Below are 27,398 nucleotides of genomic sequence, written 5' to 3'. Positions count from 1 at the left end.
TCGCCAAAGATAACTCATCAGTCCACTATATCCCTTCCCCTCCATGCAATGATCCTAATCCAGGAAACTTTTGTTTTCCAACGAGATGTGCCATGAGTGCCCACAGTACACGTCAACCGCCTAATTCACCGTTAGGTTCCGATACGAACCTTACCTATATATTGTATGAGTTAACTAACATATAGTTCCAACCGCCCCATCCCTATCCCAAGAGCAATAATAACAAACAACAAACAAAAGAGGGTAATAAAAAAGGAGAAACATATATTTTTAGTTAATTAAATGCACGTATTTTTAAAGGGAGAAAAGTGTGCTTTTATTCCAATATTGCTCAAGATAGTGTGAAATTGCTCACCCTCCTTTCACCAATATTGAGTCAAAATATTGGGACGATTTGGCTGGTTTTAAAATTCCAAATGACTTTGATTTTTGCTGGACATTATACGAAAGCATAAATAGCCAGAAAAAAAAAATGCAAAGCTTAAGTTAGTGTCGCAAAGGAAGGGAAAAACCCATTATATAGTGTCCTCCAAAGATTGAATTTTACGGCTCCTAACGTTTCAAATTTTCGTATGTTGATTGCTTGTGCAATGATGCAATTTCTATCCTTCTTGCAGCAAAAGCTGTCTTTGTTTGTTCTGAAACTCACAAAAACTTCTTCTACTGCAGATTACAGATATTAATTGTGATTGTTGTGATAAAACTAAAAGTATAGCAGACGACAGTTAACTAGCGGTTACGGTACAAAGAAAAGCGGCGTTTCAAATTTTAGGGTTATCAAGAAAAACTTCACATCTTAGCTTTGGCATCGTATTTATCGTGATATGCTTATCTGCAAATTGATACGAGTGTTCTCGTATGATTGCAGAAATTTAGCAAATCTTTCACATTATCATAAACCACTCAAGAAGTTGCTCCCTCTTCTTAGCTTCAATCGAACAATATTTCTGAAAATGAGTGAAAAAACGACTGGTAACATTTTATCTGGCAGAGAACTTTCCAAGTAAGTTGTGTTATGTAGAAGACTTGAACTGAATAATACGATTTGTTTTCAGGATTTTTGTATTTTTCCATGGTATCTTGAGAGAAGGAAATGGAAAAAAAATGCTTCATGTATTTTTGGAATAATTTTATCATTATTCACTGATTTTTAACGATTATCAGGATTATAAATGCATTTCAAAACATTCTATTCAGTAGAATCCGGATCCAATTGAAATTCAGGGAAGCTCAATCTCATTTTAAGGTCCCCATGTGTGTTTGGGGAAATACTTCTAAATTCTGCTCCCGTTGAAACAAAATTCACTTCTAAAAAATGTATTATTTCCAGAAGTAGCCCAGCAGAATTCAGATAAAGCTCTATTTTCCCCTGCCCTATTACTGACGTATAGAAATTTTGTACATTGTATTCTAATGGTTGTTTTGTTATTTTATAGTTTTTGAATTTGATTTATCCAGAATTTATCAACTTTTTCATCAGTCCAGGGGTTGATTCGGGCAGGGCCGCGCCGTCCCTATGTGCAAGATCGTGCGACGCACGACAGCACCTGAGTCAAAAAAGCGCCAAGCTCCACCAATCAAAAATGCTCCAAATGGGGGGGAAAAATCTCCAACCAAAAAAAAAAAAAGAATTTTTCATTATATCTATAAAAGTACCTGTGAAATTATACTGCTGATGAAAACAATCCCCCTTGCTCAAGGGCGCCCATATAGGGGGCAAGGGGGGCTTGAGCCCCCCCCCCCCTCTTGGAAATTAGAACTTCCTTGCTTTTAGTACTTTTTTCTTTGCAAAAATATAAAAATATTTCTTCTCCAGCCATTAATGAAAACATAATTAAAAATGTAAAATTCTAATGACTCTAATCTGTCCTGAAATCTGCCTCCATAGGGAAAATATCCTGCTAAACCATGGTTAAAATTTCTGTGCCCCCCCCCCCCTTACAATTTTGCATATGGACGCCAATGCCCTTGCTGACTATATAGGGGGAGGAAATGCCTTGTTGTGTCCGAATATGCTACTCAAAAGCGAAATCTTGCACTGAAAATGCATGATGCTAATTAATGCATGCATTAGCATTTTTCTTCATATGTAGAGCCATGAATGTTATTACGGTATGTCTATAATTTCACAAGGTTGAGCAACGAAGCAGTTCAAGAAATTTGCTATTCCCCATTTTGGTTCTTGCGGTGAATATGTTATATTATAATTTGTGCGATATGTCTTTTTGTGATTTTTTTGTTTGTGGTAATTCTACTGCATCTTGTTATCATACATTAAAAAATGTGGTAAGCACATTTGCATATTATTTAGTTGTGCATAATATGCATATATTGTAGACAATAATTTAGATTAACTTTTTAGTTCCAAAAGTAACGATTTGACCAGAATTACTCAGATTCTCCACCCCCTTTTTCTTTAACTATTTGTGTATTAAATTAATGAAAGCTTTAAACAATGTGTTTGTGTTAAATATTAAACTTAATGCCTTTTTAACGATTTTGTAAGTTAGAAGTATTCGTTTTAACAGCAAGTTTCAAATTCAAATTTTAAGGCGGATTATCTTCTGCAATATTACCCTAATTTAGAAATATAATCAGTACCCTCCTGTTCTGTGGCGCAACCAGAGGAGGCTGGTTGTTCAGAGGACACCCCTTTGGTTGCACTGCCTTGTGCTCCCTTCCTGCCAGAATGCTTAGTTGAATGGTTTTCAAAAATATATGCTACATAAGGAGGGAAAAACCGCAGCTAACAAAGTGATTTTAATAAGGAAAAAATAATGTTGTTGGGATAAAACTTTAATTTCTACTAATTGGTCAGTTATTCCCACTCTGTCCTATTTCTTTTCTTTTTTATAGTTCGCCTGAAAATATGGAAGTTTTTAAAATGCTAATCTGCTGAATCCCCCCCCCCCCACCAAAATTATTACAGAGCATCTCAAATTTTGTTTCCAGATCTTCTGGGGTCATTCCATATCAAATCAACCAATAAAAAATAAATTTCGATGGTCAATGTTTTGGATTGTTATGATTTTTTGTCTGTTTATTATACTTATCTCCAGGATGAAAAAACTGAAGTTTCAAATTTTTTCAACAATTCTTTGCAAAGTTATACGATTTTTAAATTTTGGAAGAATCCGAAATTTTGCATTGATTAAAATCTTAAGAGGGCTATTTTTAGAGTACTATTTGACTTAGAAGTCTACAATTGGTGCTGTTTTGTTTAGTCTTTTATGAGGTTTTCAAAAATATATAACAAAGCCCAGTTGCTAAAAAAAATGTTTTTTAATTTTTTTATTAAAAAAGTTTTTTTTAATTTGTAAAAATTCAAAATCGAAATTTTTAATTTTCTTGAAAAAAATTATGTTAGTTAGCCTTTTGTTAGCAACATTTATTCAAAACTAGCCGCCTGCGGCGACCAGCTGGTTCGCCTTCTTACGCCATTCACCTTTCTATGCAAGCAGCCACCTACGGCGGCTGTTTGGCTAACTTGTCATTTACCATTTTAATTCAAGTTTGCTGCCTTTGGCGGCTGTTTAAATAAATTTGGCAGCAGTATTAATTAATCCATCTCTATCTTTTTTTGTGCCATTCACATTTTTACGCCAAGATTGACGCCTTCGGCGGCTATCTACCTTTACAATCTTTCTCTAAAATTTCTTATCCATCTCTATTTATTTTAACCTCCCAGCTCATTTCCAAATAAAAACAAAGATCACTCAAAACAAACCACCTTTTTTTTATTTAAGTAGAGCAAAAAAAGAAAAAAAGTTATCTTCAAAATTCCCTGTAGTGTGCCAAGGGTAACGAAGTAAAGTAAGTGACAAAGAAAAAAAAATCTCGCTGTTTTTAGTGACTTTAATGCGCACAACTATGAAATGTAACGTAATATCGAAACATCAAGACGTCCAGCTTGGGGGGGGGGGGAGATGGAAAATGAAATAAATGCATTCCCTAAATTAAACAAACAAAAAAAAACAAAGCAAGCGCTGCCGGGAAAAACACGTGGTCATGTGGTCATCACGTCATAAAATGTAGAAGTAAGCTATATAGTAAAAAAAAAAAAGATTAACATTGTATGCGATTAAGATTCCGTCGTAAATATCGAATCGAAATCCAAGTAGTGACGTCAGAGGCATAGAAGATTGAAGAATGCTTTTTTCGACCGATGCGTAGAAAGATATGATGTGTTCAGCATTAAAAAAATTGTAAAAAAAAAACTATTGCGTATTTTTAAGAACTTTTTTCTTCTGAAGAGGGCGAAATGTTTTTACTATTACCAACTTAAATTTTAGAAAGGAGGATTTGATACTTCTCGCAGTATGATATTAGAAAAATGTAAAACCCAGGAAAAAATGCAAATTGAAGGTTTTTTCAAAAACATAAAAAATCCAAAAATTGCTTTATCTTCAAAATTTTTTCATTCATCATATTTAAAAATAATTTTCCAACACTATAGTACAAAAATATTTGTGTGGTGTGATTGGTTCGGGATCTGTGAGGTAAAAAGTACTAAAAAGTGCAAAAAAACACATAAAACATTAAATAACTTTTTTTCTAATTAAAATATCAAAAATCGAAGCCCGAGGTGCACTTTTTCGGCAGAAACTGAACCTGTATACCAAATTTCATCTTTCTAGGCCTTACCGTTTTCCCGGAAAGCGCGCCACACACACACACACAAACATCTTATTTTATTATATGTATAGATTTCAAGATGGCATTCTTTTGGCATCATGCAGAAAAAAAAAATTTCCTCTTTCATCAGTGCTTTAATGGGTCATGCCATGTCAAATCAACCAATAAAAAATAAATTTTTAAGGTCAATGTTTTAGAATGTAATGATTTTTTTATCTGTCTATGACAAATCTGAAGTTTCAAATTATTTCAACAATTCTTTCCAAAGTTATAAATTTTTTTAACTCTGGAAGCATCATAAATTTTACATTGTTTAGTAATCTTTAAAAGGCTATTATCAAAGAACTAATTGACTGAAAAGGTTAAAACTTGTGCTGTTTTCTTCAGTATTTTAGGAGGTTTTAAAAAAATATATAACAAAATCTAGCTACAAAAAAAAAAAAAAAAAAAAAAAAAAAAATCATTTATTTAAAAAAAAAATTATTTTGTAAAAATTAAAAATCAAAATTTTTAATTTTCTTGAAAAAAAAAAAAAAAAACAGGATATTTAGTCTTCTTTAAGCAACATAAATTCAAAATTTCATGATGGCATTTTTGTGGTATCATGGAGAAAAAAAATTTCTCTTTCAAACAGATGCTTTAATTTTATTTGTAAAAAACATTTGTTCTAATGAAAAGTAGTTAAAGTTTAAACCCGGACTATTGCATAGAAAAACAAGTACTTGGCAGTATTACAAGCATATTAACAAGTTCAAACAATTTTTTTAGTGAAAAAATATTTATTATTGAATAAAAAATCTAAATTTTATTTAAATTTGAAAACTTCAATTTAAAAGTTACTGAAGCTTTTTTAGCCATATTTTAAAAGCAAATTTAAGTTTTATTTATACATAACTGCTACAATATAAAATTTAATATTTTTTTAAACCCATTAAGAAGCAGTTTGAGATGTGTGTAACTCACTTTGCTACTATAGAACTCGATTTGTAAGTCCTAGTATAGATATACATTCTTCTTATGTAAGATTACAATTGCTTTTGCCATCTCCTCTTTCGAGACTTGGTATGCCCTGCTTGTAGCAGGGACAGGATGTAATTTGCACAGAACAAAATTTTTAGGAATGGTCAAAATGTCAGCTTTTCTTGGATAAATGAATGATGATGATGGTTTGCTAGGATGAAGGAAAGAAACCTAGATTTCTTCTTCTGTCTGATCTTTTGAAATTACATATCCTATCCACCATTTGCTGTCACAGGCACAAGCAATATAGCCCACAAATTCTTCAAACTGTACATCCCCATTATGAGGGCTCATGAACTCGGATCCTCTGTACTAGAGCCTGGTTTTGGATCTTTGCTGAACTCATTCATAACATCATCAGTTTCAGGAACTGAGGAATGTTTTTGCTTACTTAATTGTATGCGACAAGCAGTACAAATTTTCATTCCTTCTTCAATGCCATATGTTAGTGTTGTCATCCACAAACTTGCAGTTCTTAGATCTTTTTTCACCCAATGTCCTTCCTTTTTAAATGGATTGCAGCAAAATATGCTCCATTGTTTATCCATTTTCAACTGAAAATTGGCTCTTAACAACAAAAATATGCATAAATTTAACATTAAAATAACAATAAAACTTGGAAAAAAAATTCTCGAAGAAAGCAAGCAGTAAAATTTAGAATGTGCACTGTCCAAGAACATACAAAGTACTGAAGATTTCAATGCCTCTGTAGTGGGAGAAAGCAGACAAGTTTCATATTACACCAGGAGAAAGCCTAAGGATTCGTTACAGCAGGCAGCTAATGAGTGGAAGTGGCTACTTAGGGATGGGTAGCAGGGATGTAAGTGCTGAAGCATGACTCATGATGGTCAAGCCCTTCTACTGTATCAACCCATGAACATAAGATTGAAAAAATGTTGATTGGAGACCTTTGCTTTACCGAATTATTTCAACACTTTCGATTACGGACCATTTGCCATTGATAAGTCGACTAATATATTTTCAGTTAATAAATTTTAATACTTGGCTATTTAAAAAAACCTGCATATATGCATATATATATATATATATATATATATATATATATATATATGTTTCTGTATAAATAAACATCTATATATATATATAAAGGAATCAAACCAAGGGTGCCAATAACACCTCCTCAAATACTGTACAGCCCCCCCCCCCACAGGGATGAAACTTCTGTACAGAGAAAAATCCCCCTTAAACATCCCCTTAAAAATCTTAATGGCACAGTCTTTGCCATCCTTCCACCTTCCACCCCCTTTGGATGATCCAGCTGATCAAGCAGTATGAATTGTTGAATAAAGATGTTGAAAGAGGAAATTTTTTTTTTCTTATGTTACCACAATAATGCCATCATGAAATTTTGCATAAATGTTGCTAAAGTAAGACTTAATAACATAAATTTTTTTCAAAAAAATTAAAAATTTCGATTTTGAGTTTTTTTAAATTAAAAAATTTTTTTTTTCAAAAAAATGTTTAAAAAAAAGAAAAAAGTAGAAGTAGGTCATGTCATATATTTTATGAAACCTTATTAAATACAGAACAAAACACTACCAGTTTTAACTCTTTGAGTCAAATAGTTTTTTAATTACGGCCGTTTAAAGAAAACACGTCAGGAAAAATTTTCAACTTCGTCAAAACTTTAAAATATTATAATTCGAAAACAAATGAGTGAAAAAATCCAAAACTCTGTATATTTTCTCTGTTGTGGTAATACTCCATTGGAACAAAAAATGAGCAAAATCTAAAGACATGACGTTTTGACCATTGGTTGATTTGATATGGAATTACCCAATGACTTGGATGAAACTTTGCATTCTCGTTCCTTTTATGGATTAAAAAAGTACAGTAAACTCTCATTAATCTGTACCCTATTCAACCAGACTTTGCTTAATCCAGACAGCCATTTACATGTACATACTGTATAAATAAAATTTGAGTTTGTGCAGTAATGTATTTTTGTAATTTTCTCATATACAGTTCTATGTTTCATTCTATTGAATTCAAAATGCAAATTGTACTATGTAGAGTGATCCGTTTACAAACCTTGGCTCAATTTATAGGTCATTTTGTTTAATTTCTGCTTTCATTAATTTGGATTACCTGAATCCCCTATGAATCTGGATTAATAAGGTTGTTCTATTTACACAAAATGTTTGTTGAATCTCAGATAGTTTGGGTTTTAATACTTTCTGTGATTTTTTTAGGATTTTAATGCAGCTTTTCATGATTGGGTGATGAAACAGTAAATTGTTTTGGATATATCCAGGGCTATTACTGCAGGTTTTTTTTTTTTTTTTTTTTTCTTGATGAAGAACAACCCTTTAATGTAATATTTTGAAAAGAGATTTTTAATGGTATACTTTTTCTAAGCTAGTTCTTCCCCTCCTTTGGGGCTGCTTGCATAAAAGGCGAACCAGCTGGTTGCCGCAGGCGATATCTTTTTAGATAATATATCTATATATCTTTTTATATAATATATTTATATAATATTCACCAACTAAAACACAAATCTTTTTATGTGTTTTGGTTAGTGAATAGTTTTAAATTCCAAAGAGACGTTAATAGGTTTTTGAAAATGCGTTAAATGCAGTTTAGTTGAAGAAAAATGATAATTTCACATTAGAAGGGGGGGGGGGGGCGTGGATTTTTTTAATTCAAGGGACATCTTTTAAATTCTTAGTACGGGATTTCGGGATTTGCATGCGGGTACTGCTCGTTTAATTAATATAATTGATTCTAAAATAAAGAATGGTTAAATTGTTGAATTCAAAGTGAGATGTAAGGTAACAAATATAATATTCATTTTTATCACTAATTAAAGTCTAAATTACTTTTTTAAATGCTGAATAAACATTTTTTAACAGTTTAAAACTATCTGGTTATTTCATACTTTTTGGCCGAAATTTTAATTGGAAAATGCACATCTTTTTCCAGAACCATTCAGAAAGAACTCCAAGATGAGATTAAATCCATTAAAGAAGAGTTTCCAAATTTCAATCCAGTTTTAGCAATTGTACAGGTATGCTACTAATCAAAATTTTATGTTAAGGTTTAATATGCTCCCCCATAGAGTTTTACTGTTTAAATTTCTTCACCCAGATATGCAATGTCGTGTGAATCAAGATTTTGTAAAAAAAAAATTACATAATGCTGCAGTGTTTGTTGTAATGTTGGTGGACAGGTTTTTTAAAATGTATTCAGATACTTGAAAACTCTCATTAGATTTCATGTTTTTATGCTCTTTTGATCTCAGAATATGATAATGAATAATAGTACAAAATAATATTTTACCAATTATAGCATGTTTCCTGTAACTTTAAAATGATGGTTACAAAAGTGAGTAATATAATTTTACATAGAAATTATAAGACCAACGTTGAACGCCACAAATAGCAAAGTAGATTACAGTATGAAGTATGTGTTTCCAAAACTTTTTCAAGGTTCCTAAACTCTAAAGTAGTTATGACATTTCGTTACTTAGATTTCTCCGCTTATTCCTATACCCATTACCCATAACTAACTCAATTGTCTTAGCAAACATAAGTTACTAAGTTTTATTACATTTAAACTGAAGTAGTCTTTCCTTTATTTATCATGACATTTATCTTATCAGATGGAATAAGACCTGTTTCTCAATTTTTACTGTTTAGAATTTCACCATGTACCTCACTGTTATTTAGGGTCTTGTTCCAGGAATGGGCCTGTTTTGGTTTAAAATCGAATGAAAATGATAAATTCTTCATTTCTGTTTTAAATTTTATATTCCAAATTCACATATGTGAAAATAATCTGAATATATTTTTGGCTATAGTTGTGTTCTGTACATTAAAATAAACTTAATTTGATTTAATCAGTATAAAAGTGATTTATTTATATTCAATCAAACTCTGCTGTAATGAACCTGCGATATAGTGAACATAACCTTGTCACAATTTCACACACCTTCCCCCTCAAAGCTTAACATCATTTGTGTACAACTCCTTTATGGTTTATTCATTTTTTATACAGAGTAAGTGTTTGAAACGTTAAACAAATATGTGATATTTCTACTTCTATAACATTCTATTTAGGTTGGGGCAAGAGAAGATTCTAATGTGTATATTCGTATGAAGAAAAAGATTGCGAATGATGTTGGTGTATCAACAAAGCATGTTCAATTCCCTCGAACAATTACCCAAAAAGAGGTATTTTTCTTTCTCATAATGTTGTTGATTAATATTTCCGTGGTATTATGGCATATTTATTGCTTTAGTTTGACTTGATTTGTATGTTTGTAAACAAAATTAAGTATTTTCAAGCTATTTTAAATAATTTTAACACTTCCTTTGCCATCGCTTTTTTCAACAGAAATGTTATTTCCATGCATGGTAAATTTATTACTAAACTCGACTAAGAATGTGCTCAACTGAGTTGCATTATCTCTGGAATTAAAATACCCAAAGTATACCAACTCCTGGTTTTTAAGAAAAAATTGGTTTATCTTAAAAACTGGAGTTGGTATGTTTAGAAAAAAGTTAAAATTTCATTTTTCTAAGTATTTTTTGTGGATGCATGTAAATAATTTTCTTTTTTACTCAAAATGATTTTTTAAAATTGAATGGATATTTCATGAGCTGTTGGTTATTTCTTTATCTATTAATGTAAGTAAGAAACATCTTTTCCTTAATATTTTCACTAGGTAGAACAAAATATTAGTGAGAGGATGTATTTAAGTTCTAATGTTTTCAAATTACAAATCGCAGCAGTTTCTATTGTGAAACGAGTTCAACAAAAGTTTATTAACTATTTTCCATGACAATAGGAGGTTTTACCTGGGTAAAATTACATGTCAAATTAATTTGGACGTTTGGCATTAGAAGACGTGCCTATTAAGGGGGTCCGGGACACAAAAATCCTCAAATTTTGCAATTTTTTTTTATAATTTGAAAAATTGCTCCGTTTTTTTCTGCTTAAGAGGACGTTTGAATCTTGTTTCTACCTTAAATAGAACGAAAGTTATAGTTATTTTTGTTGCATGCATCTAACGAATGTGTACATAACTTTGAAACTTTAAACGCGTTTTTCTCCATGATGCAATTTTTCCCGATTTCTTGCATTCAAACTCCTATAAGTCAGGAACCGATAGAGATAAAGTAATGAAACTTGGAGCATATCTTTTTCAAGCAATTTACTTTAATTTTTATTCGGCGAATTTGAAAAAAACGTTTATTACAAAAATTATGATTTTTAAAAAAAAAAGTATCTTCGAATTTTTCGAAATTTTTCTTCAAATATTTTTTATTTTTTATTGAATCAATATTTTTAAAATCGCCGAATAAAAATTAAAGCTTAGATATTTGTGCATACTTTTTTGAAAAAAAATTGAAAATTGACCAAGAATATTTTGAGTTATAGCAATTTAAAGCAACCCCATTTTTTTGAAAAAAACTAATTAAATTTAAATAAAAAAATAATTTTTTTTCGTATTTATGTTATGATTTTGCTTATTAAATAAATGATGAATCAGTTCAAAAAATTTCAAAACTCTAAAGTACATAATAAAAAAATTTTCAAAATGTGTCCCGGACCCCCTTAAGTCTCGAATGTCATCATCATCCTTGTTTTATCTGAACTAGATTTTGAATCCCTCTCTCTCGCAAAAAAAAAAATGTAATTAAAATCTACATTTGAGATCTTTGCTTGTATACTGCTTCATTAACCAAGTACGGATCCAGGGAGAGGTCATGACTGCACCCTCCTCTGGTTGATAATAGACAAGGGCAGACCCAGAAATTTTTCAAGGGAGGAGCGATTGATTTTTATTACTTGCTTTTTACTATGTGTACTGGTTTTTAAAAAGCTTAATCATAAAGGTTTTGGAATTTAATTTCGAACCAGTTCCGAGATAGGGTCCGAAACCCAAACCTTACTTCTCTGAACATCAATGAAACTCGTCTAAATTTGCGTTTTTGAACTTCATTTTCGAAAAATTACTGCTGGGGAGTCCCTCAAAGGAGGGGCAATCGCCCCAATTGCCCACCCTCGTATCCGTCCCTGATAATAGATAGCTTAAAACTGCATTTTGGGGACTTATAGTTTGGAAAAAAATCACAGATCCTTATCTATGCCCAAAAATGACACTTATGACTCCCTCCAAACCAGAAGCTGGATCCATCCTTAGCATTGAATGCTTTTGCATCCTTAAAATGCTTTTTAAAATATATATAACATATGTCATTTACTAAGCACTTAAATACTTTTCTACATGCAGTGCATCGATTTCCTTACCAGTGACAAGTTTCCCATGTTGCAATTGTAAGGAACCTCCGAAACAATAAGGACCTTGAAGGGGATACAAAAATGCTTATTGTTAATAATGTTTTACACAGTTGTGTGATAGACAGAGGGCCCCCAATACAGCATTATGACTTGTCCCCAAACCTGCAAAAAAGATGCCACTTTCTTGCTCCAGTATTTGATCGTCCACTTCCAACCTTCCTGTTTGTTGAACCGGTTTGATACAGTTTGGTTTGAAAACACTGAATTGTATACAATAGTAATTTTGTAAAATTAAACCCATTTAAAAATTTAATTATGACAGGAAAGGTCTTACACCCTACTCCCTGGAGCTCTTTCTTTGCCATCAAAATGTTAATATTATGATTAAAGGTTAAAAATGCCTATACTTGGCAACATACAGCAGTTGTATATAAGTAATGCTTTTTGTTGTCAGCAATCAACTTGCCAAAGGTTTATAAGATACCATAACTCCTTCTAAGGTCAATCTTTCTCAAGCTTTTTTTGGAAAAATTTTTTACAAAAAATATATAATCCAGTCCGGATAAGAAACAAAATCCGAGACATGATCAATGTGAGCACACTCTAATGTTGCCAACCTTCAACAAAATTATATTTCCTAAGTCTTAAAGTTATGGCATCACATATAAAATATCTGATGATATTTTATTAAATTCTTTTAATCTTTTTTTCCCAACACTCTTTAATCCATACTTGCTTGCTCCACAGGCAATCTGGATAATCCAAGTAATTTGATTTATAATCAAAATAAATCCTTAAAAACAATATTACATAATTGTTTACTAGACATTAAAAAATTTAATTCAACTGTTTTGGGTTTTCTGTTTCAAACTTGGTGGCATTCCAATAAAGCAGGGTCATGCAAACACTTTCATTTCAAGTACACTATGAGTATGAAGTTTGTCAGATTATTGTAATTTATTGCAGTAAAATCTATACAAGAGCTCTTAATTTAAAGAAATAAAAAGTGAACATTTGGCATAAATATACGTTTTTGTCATTTTTAATTGAACTGATGAGTTCGAAAATCAGGTGCCTCTTATCAGGAGATGAATGGTTTCTGGACTCATTGATTCAATTGTTTTTTATGTGGTAGCAAATTTTTTTTCAGGCCTACGTATTTGATCCTGATTATTCAGAGATTCTTATAAACAAGTTCTGCCTGCTAGTTTAATCAGGAAACATTTTTTAATGTGGACACAAAATCTAAGGACTAGTCAAGTTTTCCATAGACCGATGGTGGTCTGCCCGAGTCACAGCTTAGGAAATAAGCGATTCAAAACATATGGAAAACAGTGCAATATCATAATTTGCATCAAAAATTTTGCGATGCAAGAAATATTGTAATAACTGACTATCCTTGGAATGTTAATGACAAAACTAGATGTCGATACAGTGTATTTAATGATTTTAAATGACATTTTATCAATAAACAGGTCGCAAATGGTTTTAATTTTTTTAATGGTATAAATTTAATTGAAATTTTCATACCCTAAATATTCCTGTATTTGTAGACCCATTTGCACCAATTCTTCTAATTTGTAAAATATAAGGGATAAAACTTTTAACTAAAGTCATTGCTCAAAAATTTTTAACTGCACCCATTATGTGTTACATTTCTTAAAACTTGTTTGTTTTCTTGTTGAAAATGTATTTACCAAATGTCTTAAAACTACTCCTCAAAATCAAAATTTGAGGAGCAGTATTGCTCCTCAAAATGGAATACTTATTCCCCACACTGCCCAGGTTGAGAATCCCTGTTCTAGGGGCTATGCATTAAAAATAATTATATGGTAGTTAAAAAAAATCTTTATGTTGATAAAGCATAATTATAAATTTAAAATAGGAAAATTGTTGCGTGACCAGTTAATCAGTTTTTTTTTTTGCAAGCTGAAGTTAATGAACTTTTATTTTTTCAAAAATAATCTAATGAATATACAGTGAAACTTTCTTCTGAAAATTTTCAAGCACCCAGAATATTTATGACGCTATAGTCAAGTGACGTTATAGTAGATATTTTTCATTGCTATTTAATGGATAAATGAAGGATGATGTCTGTATTACTAAGTTCAACTGTATTTTTGATGCTTTTTAGTTATTGGAAGAAGTCCAAAAATTAAATGAAGATCCTTTAATTCATGGAGTACTTGTGCAGGTTTGAAAATATTTTCATTATTTGATTTCTACATTTTTATTCATTTCTATTTTACAATTGAATATTTTTTTAACCAGTGTTTCATTTTAAAACTGAGTTAAGTTTAAAATAAGTGCTGTTTGAAACTGAAAATCTCTTACAATCTTTATTACATATGTATGCCTGTTATAGTTTATAGCATGTGGTTAACTTAACTTTATTATACGCTTCAGAGCATTCATTTTTATATTAAAATGATTAATCAGATTTCTGGGGGGGGGGGGGGGTCTGAGTAAAATCTACCCAGCTTTTCTGCACATATTGCCACCCTAATATTTGTACCAAAGACGAACTTAAGCCAAAAATTGTGATTTCTGTTTTTTAGTGCATTGTAAAGTGCACTAATAACTAGTGCATAGCTTGATGTGGAAGCCTATGTGGACGTAATTCTTTTTAAAAAATCCTTTTCAGTTTTTTACCAGATTTAAAAAAAGCGTGTGTCCCATCCTTTGCATGTGCCAGATATAAGTTTTTCCTCTCTCCTGTAAAATTATAATAATGTGACTTACTTCTTTCTGGCTCTGAGGTACAGATATGGTAGTTTATACACCCTTGTGCAAATTAATTGAAACAAATTCAAAAAATTGAGAAAACTAAGAAGCACTGGAATTTTATTTAAAAAATTTGTTGTATAATTGGAATTTTATTGTATATAAAATCAAAGTTTCTTAGTGCATAATATGATGTCCAGGACTTTTTTTAACAATTGGGCACAATTTGGCATAGAAGCCACCGTTTTTTTACAATCATTTATAATATTTGAGTGCTTGTCCCAAACATGAATTGTGTTTCAGAAGGGTTATTAGCAAGAGGGGGGAGAAGCAGTTATTAGCTTCTCCATAGTTGAACAGTCTGAATGCAATCGACTATTCTTGCATATGTCCCGAAGATTTTCAATTCTCTTAATATTAGGAAATTTCCCTCGCCATTTTAATGTCTCAATTTGCTTCTCAGACAAGAATTTCTTGACCATTTTGGAAGAATGGAAGCGGTCTAAATCCTGCTGGAAAATCGTAGTTCCATCTGGGTATCATTTTTTCTACTCCGGTAAAACCTTTTTTGCCAGAATGGTAATATTGCTCAGAACACATCATACCTAAAACAGGTTGCAAAGAACCAACCCCATCGTAACCGAAACAATGCTAAAACATATTCTTTTGAGGGTGTTTTACAAATTAGTTCATGTTCTTTCGCTTGGAGATCTCTGCACGTGTTGAGTTCTTTGACCTAGGACGGTGAAATCACTTTCATCGCTAAAAAAATAGTACTTTCCTCCAATATTCAACAATCCAATTCTTATGTTTTAACTCCCACAAGTAGCGCTTTTTCTTCACTCGTTGGGTCAGAAGCAAGGACGCCCATATGGGGGGGGGGGGCAAGTGAGGGCTCAAGCCCCCCCCCCCCCTAGAAATTAGAAGGTCCTTGCTTTTAGTACTTTTTTCTTTGAAAAAATGTAAAAACATTTCTTCTCCAGCTGTTAATAAATAAGTTATTAAAAATGTCAAATTTTAATAACTTTAATGTGCACTGAAATCAGTTTCCATCTGGAAAATATCCTGCTAAACCATGGGGGAAATATCTGAGCCTTCCCCCCCCCCTTTACAATTTTGCATATGGGCGCCCTTGGTCAGAAGCTGTTTCTTCATATTGGCGCCGCCAAACAGTAGATGAGCTAATATTTATTCCATTCTCTTTTGAATCTCTATTAAATGCTGTGCTGTTTTTCCGAGGGTTTTTTTTCCTTTGCATAAGTAGAAAATTGTCATATCTTGGTGATAATTTCGGTTTTCAGCCACATTTCTCTCTTTGCTTTGGAAATATGGATCCTGTTTCTCTATTTTGTTTTGTAATACGGCTTACAGTTGCAATACTAATGCCAACTACCTTTGAAATCTCTCTATAGGCGTACAGAAATAGAAACAATCTTTGTACGCTTTCGAGGTGTCTTATCCACTGCTAATGACAGTGAAATCTCAACCGACATGATAATAGCTTCCGCTTTCATCTTCAGATGCTCATGCGCTCTCAAAACCTTTCCAATTGGTGTAAATTGATGTCAGGTAAAGGATTTATTCATCCCATAAATATTTTTACAAATTTGAGTTTGCTTGGTGAAGAGTACTTGGAATGATTATAAAATTAATTGAAGAAATATTTTGTTTCAATTAATTTGCACAGGGGTGTATACATGTAAGGATTGTCATGATTAGAAATGAAACAAATCTTTGGCTGCTTTGATGACGTTACATTTATTGTTAATAAAATTATTCCTCTTGATTTCTTGTTCAAAGAATGCTTACGATAGAATCCATCTCAATTCAACAAGGGGTGTAACATGATGGTCTCTGATTTTTTTGAATTTAACACATGTTAAAATTCATAAAAAATTAAGACATACTTTTTTTTTGCTTGGCCCAAAAAAATTCCTGGGCCGAGATACAGGCTGCCAAAGATGGCGGTCCTGTCATGATTTCTCACTTGGGATTTTCATCAAAATCTTTAAAGTACATTATCTCAGGAACGGTAGAACATATTTTGTTGCGGTTTGTTTTATTTAGAAGAAAAAAATATGTAGCATTTTGAAATACATGCTTTTAGTTTTTTCCAGTCTTTTGAAAAAAATAGTTTAAAGTAATTTTCTTGATTTTTCTCAAAAATGCGAATTTGTTAAAATTTTCATTTTTTTAGTTTATTAGTACCACTGTGAACCAGCCACTACATCCCCTAAAAAGGAGAGCCTCCACTTTTTTGTTTAAGAGATTTTAGAGGCATTTGAAAAAATGGGGGTTGTTAAGGAGTTCTTTACGTAATGGCAGACCTGAAAATTCAAAAAAAAGTTTTTGCAACAAATGGCCAGAAAACACTTTTAAGTAAGTTATATAGCAAAATTTTTATTTTGAGTCTCCACTTTATCCAGGAGTTTTATTTTTTATGAAAACAAGAATGCTGTCTCCAGCCAATTGGCTGCATTTCCCCACACAACCTTTCAACGTAGTGCCAAAAGAATCATTAAGTGCAATATGCCATCTTGTTTTCACTAAACTCAATATCCTGAATAAAATGGCGACTCAAAATGAAAGTTTTCGCTATGTAACTTAATCAAAAGTGTTTTCTGGCCACTTGTTGCGATTTTTCTTTTCTTTTCTTTTTTAAATTTTCAGGTCTGCAATTACGTAAGGACTTTGTTAAAAAAACTCATTTTTTCAAATGCCTCTACTAGAGACGTACCGAGTACTCGGTAACTACTCGGTACTCGGCGAAATTCTGATCAGGTACTCAGCCAATACCGAGTAGTTGCAAAAAACTTGAATATTGTCCAAGACAGATACTAAAATTCATAAAAAAAAAGAGAAAGCATTATATTCTGCAATCATTTACAATTAAAATTTATAAGTCAAATTTAAATTTTGAGAATAATGAAGTTTGTAATGCTTCAATGGAATAAATCTTTATTTTAATGTCCCCAAAGTTAATAAAACTTATTTTTTAAAAATTATGCAAAAAAAGGTAAGTATAGAAAGTATGAAATATTAACATTAAAAACGGATTTTTGCTACAAAGAAAAATTAGTTATAAAAAATATAAAAATACCTTTGCTTAAAAAATTAAAGGAAATAAAACAACGTTAAAAGCACAGTGCAGGAACACTGCAGACACGTGTTTTGGCATTACAAGGAATTCTTTTTTCAATGCACAAAATGGGAGCTCGTGAATTTAAAGGCACCTGACAAAAGTCGGATTTTTTTGTCAAATGTCTTTACATTCTTTAGCTCACATGTTATGCACTGAAAAAGACGATCCTTGTAACGGGGGGGGGGGGGGGCAGAAACACGTCTGCAGTGTTCCTGCACATTTGTTTTATCTGCTTTTAAAAATTATTTATGTTTGGCGGACTAGAACTATAGGTAATTGGTATATTGTTTCAATTCCAACTTGATTAATCATACCTTTTATTTATTTATTTTTAATTTACAAAATAATTTTTTTGCAAAATTTTTGACACAAAATTGTTTATATAATGCGTAATTAAATTTCAGCAGGAATTAAGTTTTAAAAAATATTATGTGGACAGGAAGTACTACTACTACAATAAGTTCAAAATTCATCACATGTGTGTCGGTGGTTCTTCTTAAAACATAATTGGTACTTGGTAACTTGGCCGAGTAGTGAAAGGCCGAGTACTTGGTAACTCGGTACTCGGCCGAGTAGTGAAAGGCCGAGTATTCGGTACTCGGCTACTCGGCCAAAGTGCTACTCGGTACGTCTCTAGCCTCTACAATCTCTTAAACGAAAAAGTGAAAGCTCTCCTTTTCAGGAAACTAGTGATCAGTGGTATTAATAAACTGTAAAAAAATAAAAAATTTTGAAATTTGCATTTTTGAGAAAAATCAAGAAAATTATTTTACTCTTTTTTCAAAAACTGGAGAAAAACAAAACTAAAGCACGTATTTCAAAATGTTGCATATTTTTTAAAACAAGAAAAAATATCCTTCTTAATAAAACAAACCACAACGAAATATGTTTTACCATTCCTGAGATAACGTACTTAAAAAATTTTTAGAAAACGTGACAGGACCTCCATCTTTGGCGGCCTATATCTGGGCCCAGGAATTTTTTTGGGCAAAACAAAAAAGAAACATATTTCTCAATTTTTTCTGAATTTTAACATAGGTTAAATTTAAAAAAATCGAAGACCATCATGTTACGCCTCTAGTTGACTTGAGATGGATTCTACCTTACATATTAAAAAATTCTTAAATGTATTTTTTAAATTCCCCCCCCCCACCAATTAATTGACAAAGTAACCGGTCTGATTGATTACAAATTATTGCTAATTGATCAGTGCATTCCTATTGCAGAGTGTAGTATTTATCTATTGTTTGTTTAATGCTAAAAAGCTCAATATGTACAGTAGCCTCTGTATACTGTGATTCTGCCGAACTACGTTTTGTGCCATCACTAGTCATGACCAACCTCCCCAAAAGTCAAACTCTGACTGTACTAGTTACTAATAATCATCATCATTATTTTTATGTATCTATTTATTTTAATGAGATCTTAATAAAGTGTTGTTATTAGCATAACATTAAAAAATTATCAACTTTTCCCACAAACTGCCTTGTGATCTGAGGAGATATGTTTTACTTTTAAATTTGTCATTTGAAGGAAAAAGAAAAAGAACGTTACCTGTCAAAAGTTTTAAAAATGTATTTTGAAAACGTTAATAACATTTTTCATTTGATGTATTGAAACTCTGCGTGACTTCTCTTAAACTAAAAAATTAATTGTCTTCGAACATTCGCATAAGTGAATTATCATGATGTTGGGAAAAAAAGTTGGTTCAATTCATAAATTCAAATTAAGATGGTAAATGCACTGATAAAAAGCAAAATGAAATTTTATATTATTTAACATCAGTGATTCAAGCAAAAGAAAAAAATAATGTAATGGTAGTAATTTACCGCATAAACTCTATGTTCCATTCAAGTGTTTAATGCACAAAACTACACCCTCACTGTTCGAGTGACAAACATGCTCTACTCGTGCAAATTCCATGATTCCATAATGGGGTCATTTCCAAAATTTTAAAAGTATTTTTTTTTTCTGAAAGAGCATGCTTAAAAACATAGGGTTTGATCAATTTTTAAATCATTTGATTACATTTAATATTTAAAAAAAAAAAAATGGTGCGCTTTCATTGTTTACGCTTTTGCCGATGACATCAAATGATAAAATGCGATTCACAGAGTGTAATATTTAATTCACATCTTTACTCACGAGTACTGGCAATGATAGGGTTGATAGCAAGCGTAGAGCGCAATATTTAATTCACTGCTTTATTATCATAACATGGAAACATGATAGACAGATGCAGCAATGTACATCATTTGTGACAACAAAAAGACTACGCCTTATTTTCAAAATCCGACATTTAAAAAAAATAATTAAAAATTAAGCGTTGTTTTTCTCGTTCCATATTTTTTTTTTTTTTTTTTGCTTATTTTATCAATTTCAGTATTTCAGTGACTAAAAAAAGCCTTTTGACTGAAGGAAACAACCCCATTGGGGCTTAAAAATTACAACACAAGTTCTTCTGTCATTTTCTACCAAACCATATAACATTTTATCAAGGAGTGGTTTAATTTCAGCAACTCTTGTTTTGAATTTTCTCACTACTGCACCTTAAATATATATTTCTGGATCTTTCGTTATTTGAAAATGATTTTTTCTGTTTTACTTGTAGCTTAAAAAAAGTTAGTTTTGTTATGTTTTGCACTTTTAATTCTTATATTTTATGCTTTAAATTTCAGCTACCACTAGATACTGACACACCAATTGATGCTAATTTAATTACTAATGCAGTGTCTCCGTCCAAAGATGTTGATGGGTATGAATTGTTTCTTTAATGTTTTTCAACACTAACCCTCATGGTGATGAATTCATTTATACCCCTTTGTAAATAATATTAAGTGAGAGTCTTGTTCAGTGGTAATTATAATTTGAACATAAATCTTTTGCTGTCGATTGTAAAGTTGTTTATTCTTTCAAAGCACTTGAATCTGTTTATCTCAAAACTGCTTTTTTCACTAACACTTTTATATTTCAATATTATATTACTTGGGACAAAACTGCAGTGTCTGGGTGGCATAACCGGGCTGTCAGTGTATTGAATGTATTTCTGCCTTAGCCCTGGCTTAAAAGCAATAACTTATTGCTTAATATCCAAGCTTTGCCTTCATTTGATGACTTGAACCACACCTCTCACTGGTGTGCTAAATTTATTGTAGCTACCAGTATGTAGGCACTCTCTGCTTCAATGAGATAACATGTGCCTCCAACTGAGTTATTGTCTATTCCAGATTTATGAGTCCATAACTAAGATGAAACTGCAGTCTCTGGATGGCATAACCGGGCTGTCGGTTTATTGCATGTAGTTCTACCTTAGGCCTTGGCTTGAGAGCGGTAACTTGCTGCTTAACCTCTTTATCTTCTTTCTTTAGCTTTATTAATATATTTTTGCTTACTTTTGATCTCATTTAGTTACCTGCTTAAACCTTTCAATTTATTTTGTCTGTTTAAAGTTAGTTTTTTTTTTCAATACTTTAATGACAGTGTAAAAATGTTCTCTTCTTTTTTGCAATATTTATGAAGTCAAACCTATTTATAGTGAAGCTATATATAACAAATTTATGGCTATAGTGTAATAGCTTCATTTCCTCTTCACATTTTTCTTTGTGTTATTTTAACTAGCAAAATATTCTATGATGAAATTTTGTTTGGTCCCTTCGACTTCAATATGATTAGGCTTGACTGTAGTAGTAATATTGTTTGAGATATACTTTGCAATTTATTACTTGATATTTCATTTCACTACAGAAGTTAGTCAATAAATATGTATTATCTAACTATCTATCATTAATAAGTGTATTTAATAAAGAATTACTGACGTAAGTAGTAATACGTTAATTCATGAGTAACTATAAAGCTTTTTTTATTTAGAATACATGATGAAAATGCTGGTAAACTTTGCCATGGTCTATTGGAAGGATTTTTCATTGCATGTACTCCAATGGGATGCCTTGAATTAATCAAAAAATCAGGTTGGTCTCCTTGTGAAACATTTTATTGAATATCACATGTATTGTTATTTTTACTATGTTTAACAAAAAAAAAAGGCATTTATGCATATTTTGTAATTTATAAAATTCTATTTATTTGAAATATTTTATTAAATTTTTAAAGAAACTCTTAACTGAAAAAAAAACATGTTTCCCAGTATTCAAGGAATTTTTTTAAATATTTTGTATGCATTCTTATAATAAAGTTGACATATCTTAATCAAGTTAACATGATTTATATTGTTTTAATATTTCTCTTGCTTTTTATTATTCTGATTTTAGCTTTGTAATATTAACAGGTGTAGAAATCAAAGGAAGTCGTGCTGTGGTTATTGGTCGCAGTAAAATTGTGGGTACACCAATGGCTCAGCTCCTAATTTGGCATCATGCTACTGTCACTGTATGTCATTCTAGAACTAAGGATTTGAAATCGGTGGCAAGTATTTATTTGATACCTTGTAAGTTTTTGAGACATTAATTTCATTCTGTCATGGAATATGAATGTCTAATGCTGCTAACTTATGCTATTTTTCCATGTAATATACGGATTTTGATTTTCGCATGATTGTAATGAAGGTTACCAATTTGTGGTCTCATGACATGCTTTAATAAATACTGCAAATACCTCCACAATTTGAATGAGCCATAAATTGTGTTGAGATAGTGATTGTGTTGAGTGAAATAAAAATAGTATTATAGAAATTTGTGTTAAAATAGCTATGAAAAAAAGTATTAAAAGCATATTCAAACATTAATTATATTGAAATTGTAAAACTTTTTCTCTTATCTTGAAAACCATCCCCCCCCCTCCCTGTATTAATTTGCTATTTTATTATAATTTATTTTTCCATCATCTACAAATGAGCTCACCAGTCAAATTAGTAAATTTTTCTAACGCAATAATTTACCCAACAAAGCAAAAGTTTCACATTATATATTCTATTAGGAATGCAAATTGTTGGATCTAAGATGAAATGGGTGACAAGTTACCATTTAAACAGAGGAAAGCATCAATTTGATTAGTCTGGCCACTTTATCGCTTGAAGTTAGCTAGCTGCCAAGTTAAGACCATTCCATCTGAATGAGTTAGATGGGGAACAGAAAAAAAGAAGTGATGAGATTTTGATGCATTCAATGTTAGTTTATTGCATTTTAAAATGAGTGGTAACAAAAAAGGTTTCTTGGAAACAACAAAAGAAGTTAAAATATTTTATTTCATTCAGAGTTGTAAGAGGAAAAAGCCTAAAATTGTGTTGTAAAAAAATGTAATTTATTTTTGCAGTGAGAAATATTTGTACATACATGTACAGTGGCTCCCAAAAGTCTTCGTACACCTACGACTTTCAACGAAATAGGCTCCAATCCATTGGTTAGAATTAATATTTCGGAATGGGTATTTAATTATAAGATCTATGATCAATTTTTAACAAAACTACATGAAAATTTTTTTAAAAATATTCAAACTTAATTTTTTAAAAATCAAAAACCAAAAAGTGCCGGAAATTTCATCTTACAAAAGTCTTCATACACTTTATAAAATGTTTATATCTTATTGAATAATCTAACTTTTTATTAAGTTATTAATTAGTAGAATATCATACAGTATTCATAACACCTTTTAAACGTCTGGGAATAGATTTCATACTTTTTCATTTCTTTTTTTAGCGTAATTTCTAAGTAAGTGTTCTACCACACTTCGAGCATTACTATTTCTAGCTCTATTTTCGTTTTAAAGCCCTATTTTCGTAATCTAGCCTCCAGATATCTCTAAATACGTTACATTAAGTTACAATCTGGAGATTGAGGTGGTGTTTTCTTAACTTTAGGACAATTTTTGAGGCACTAGACGCAAACGTTGAAAACCGTGTGCTTCTTATCGTTATCTTGATAAAAACAAAGTTGTTTCCAATAACCAAATTTTTGGCTAAGAGTTCAAAATTGGTTTTTAAAATATTTAAAGGAACAGCATGATTCATTATTCCATCAAAAAATTACAAACTACCAAGTCCTGATGCTGATATACACCCTCACACTAAAACACCTTCACCGTCCTGATTAACTGATCCAACTAAGTTTTTAAGATTAAGTTCCTAATTTTTTCTTCTACTTACAGTTATACAACAATTTAACCAAAAATGTTGAATTACTTTTTATCTGTAAGTAAGACATGATTCTTAACTGTTTTTAGCTTATTTTTCATTGATTTTGGGACGAAAAGCGTAAGCTTTCTGTTTTTCGCACGACCAAGAAAATTTCTGCTGGAAGAGGTCCTATTTAATCCAGCCAATCAAAGAACTTCGCAAAAAATTTTAAGTAAAAATTAAGTGGAAAATGTTTCATTTAACCCTGCAGAAACTTTTACAGTACTGAAATGTGTATTTTTCATAAATTTTTTAACTTTAAATCTACAATCACGTTTTGTCAACTTTGCTGGTTGACCTTTTCTTACCTTGTTTTCGGTCCGATTTCTTTCTTTAAAGCATTTTATCAAGCACTTTACTATACAAACAAATTAATTAACTAATTTAGAGACATTTCAAACCAATTTACCACTGCTGTGGGAAAAAAAAATTCAAATTTTAATGGCGTTTGCGGTTTTTTACGAATACCAGCCATTTTATAGTAATAATCAATATATTATGGAATAAATAAACAAAAAATTAAAGCCAAATGACTTATAAGGGTCAACACAATGCAAAAATACTAATGAAATGGCATATGATAATTTTAATCATGAATTTATTCGAAAATATTTGAGTGTACGATGACTTTTGTGGCGTGTTATTTCTCTGTCTCTTCGTTTTCTGACCCATTTTAAAAAGAAGATCCCTTAATATTTTGAAAAAACCAATGGGTTGTATTTAGAATGACATAGGAATGATGTGAAAAAATATTGGACTTTATATTCGAATTCAGTTTTGAGTTATTTTGGTTTTAGTAAAAAATTTCAAAGTGTACGAACACTTTTGGGAACCACTGTATATTAGGTGTCCTAAAAAAAAGCAGAAGTCAATTTTTCAAGTGGCACACCCTCTTATCTTTTGCCTTTTACGTCAAAACAATTGTATAAAAAGTTTCATATAATTTGAACTACAGCAACCCGTGCCAACTTGTGCCTGAAAGTGTGAAACAACAGCACTGTGTACTAGGTGGTTTTTTTTTATTATTCCTTTGCAAATAAAGATTTGCAAATGTGTTCGTTAATAATTTTTAAGCTTGATATTTTATTCAAATGCATACATGAATTTTTAAAAGATGAATCAAAAAAAGCATTTTAAATTTTAGGCCTCCTGCTGGATACCTATTGTTTTTTAAATTTTGATAAATTTTTGTGGTACATGTGGGGCTACAGGGACAACGTTTTATCAACTTGAGATTTCAAAGTTCCAAAAAAAAAAATTCTTTAGTTTGGCCTAATACACAGTGCTGTTTAACACTTTCAGGAGCAAGTGGGTACGGGTTGCTGTTGCTCAAATTATATGAAACTTTATTTTGCAATTGTTTTGACCTAAAAGGAAAAAGATAAGGGGTGTGCGACTTGAAACACCAACTTTCGTTTTCTTTTTAAGGGGGGGAGTAGGGGGGGACACCTAATGTACCAGTCATGAGCACTTCACATTTCATCTATTTCAAAGTGATTCTGCTTTGAATTCTTTATGTTCATTTGCATGTATTTGTAATGGTAAAAAGAAATCTTTGCTTAAACCGGATGTTCCCCTTCCATCTCATCAGTGGGCAGACAGTAAGTCCTTCAAAGATAACTGAGTGCAACAAAGATATATGTACAATCGAGTTTTTCTTACACAGTCTGTTTTGAAAAAATGGTATCTGAAAGTTTCCTGTAAGAAAAGTTTCCATATTGAGAGGTTTAAAAAATGAAAGTGAGAATCCTTTCAGCTTTCACAAGATTATAACTAATGTATTATTGAACATAAATTTAAATTTCTTTTTTCTCAATATCTTGCCTGACCAAAAAAAAAAGGAATAAAACCGGTATTATTGTCTTAAATTAAAATGAGGAATGGCTCAAATTTTCTTTTTGCTATTGCTTTCCGTGAATTTACTCTATTCATAACTCTGGAAGTATTTTGTTGGTCAAACTATATGTTGCTATTCTGATTATAAAGTATTGCTTACTTCTAGTTAATTTCATCTTTTTCTTGTTTTGTCATTATTTTATTACTTAAACTAAATATGGAATCAAGATGAGTTTGTTGAAATCCAAATTGACAAAGCAGATCCTATCATTAAAGTAAACATAAACAACGTCAAAAAAGCACAAATTTGTAGATTACTGCATACACGTGTTTCGGCATTTCAGGGAATGCCTTTTTCAATGCAAAAAGTAAAGAGCTTATGGATGAAAAGATATCCTACAAAATTTGTGCTTTTTTTGACATTGTTTATGTTTACTTTACTGCTCTGCACAAAGGTATTTATTTATCTTAGATGCTATCATGTTACCAAAAATGAAGAGCACATTTTTTTTATGTGATTTCTTTTTCCTTTTTATTCACATAGTACTATTTCTATTGCATTTTTGATTTAGTTATTATTTTTTGATTGCTTAGGTTCGGGAAGCTGATATAATTGTTGCTGCTGTAGGACAAGCTAAAATGGTTAAAAAGGACTGGGTAAAACCAGGAGCTGTTGTAATAGATTGTGGCATTAACAGTATTCCAGGTAGGTGAATATTTACTTATTTATCACAATGCTAAGCTCAGATAACTTAGTCATTAGCCTTCTGGCTTCCCAAAATTTTCAGACAATACATTTAAAACCATTAAGTACAGAGGTGAATAGAAATTTTGAGTGAAACATTAATCTTGTAAAAGTTTCTCCTGTTAAATGCATTGATAGTTAAGGACTCAATCACTTTTCTGCTATTATGATTATTAAATTTCCATGATGCTCTTTTTATTCAGACATGTAAGGAGCTACAACAAAAACAAAATGTATTAACTTTTTATCCTTGAAGCTTTGAATTTTGTCCATGGCATAGTCTGTCATTTGATCCTGTGAGTAAAATCTCTTATACTGAAAAAGCAACCAAACATTGGAAGAAAATGTTTACCAGTTAGAAGCTAAAAGATCTTGATTCAAAAACTACAGAAATAAAAAAGTTGAATTTCAATGCCACAAGACAATAGGAAATAACCAACAAGCCTTTATTCTTCTGATGTAGTGTTTATTCTGTGCATTCTAGTTCAAGTATACTATATTGCAATGCATTCACATGAGATTTTACCTCGCTATTTTCAGATCCAGCTCCAAAAAAATTTGGTTGGAAAATTCACTATTCACATGTAAAAAGGGGTTGTTTTACTTAGGAAGCTTAGCGGCTATACCCAGCGAGTAAACTAACTCATTTTGCTTAGTGCATTCTGGGTAAAACCTTTGCATTTACTCCAGTCGAAAGCAGGAGGAAGAAAGATCCACATTTACCCGGGAAATAACTCTAATGCAGTTTAAAGCAGGTTTTTCCAGGGTAGAAAAGGTCCATGTGAATAAGGCTTATTTTAATAATATTAGTTTGTTAGAACAAAAAGTAATGTTTTTTTTTTTTTTTTTGAGTTGAATATTGTAGTTAAAAATTATTTCTTATTTTGCATCACAACTTAATT

General features: G+C 31.2%; 1 protein-coding gene across 1 annotated transcript in view; it reads left to right on the top strand.

Moving 5' to 3' along the window:
• Nucleotides 1–837: 837 nt before the first annotated feature.
• The window catches only part of LOC129226084 (C-1-tetrahydrofolate synthase, cytoplasmic-like), a 31,431-nt gene continuing 4,870 nt past the window's right edge, over nucleotides 838–27,398 (top strand). Inside the window, exons 1-8 of the mRNA XM_054860675.1 lie at nucleotides 838–1,003; nucleotides 8,599–8,683; nucleotides 9,735–9,848; nucleotides 14,057–14,116; nucleotides 20,467–20,543; nucleotides 21,656–21,756; nucleotides 22,074–22,210; nucleotides 26,346–26,457. Of these exons, the coding sequence (XP_054716650.1) occupies nucleotides 954–1,003; nucleotides 8,599–8,683; nucleotides 9,735–9,848; nucleotides 14,057–14,116; nucleotides 20,467–20,543; nucleotides 21,656–21,756; nucleotides 22,074–22,210; nucleotides 26,346–26,457 (736 nt within the window). The 5' untranslated portion in view covers nucleotides 838–953. The remainder of the gene's footprint in view (nucleotides 1,004–8,598; nucleotides 8,684–9,734; nucleotides 9,849–14,056; nucleotides 14,117–20,466; nucleotides 20,544–21,655; nucleotides 21,757–22,073; nucleotides 22,211–26,345; nucleotides 26,458–27,398) is intronic.

This window comes from Uloborus diversus, chromosome 7 (assembly GCF_026930045.1).
Source record: "Uloborus diversus isolate 005 chromosome 7, Udiv.v.3.1, whole genome shotgun sequence".
Taxonomy (NCBI): Eukaryota; Metazoa; Arthropoda; class Arachnida; order Araneae; family Uloboridae; genus Uloborus; species Uloborus diversus.
The sequence above is the reverse complement of the archived record's forward strand: the minus strand, read 5'-3'. Positions and strand labels throughout refer to the sequence as shown.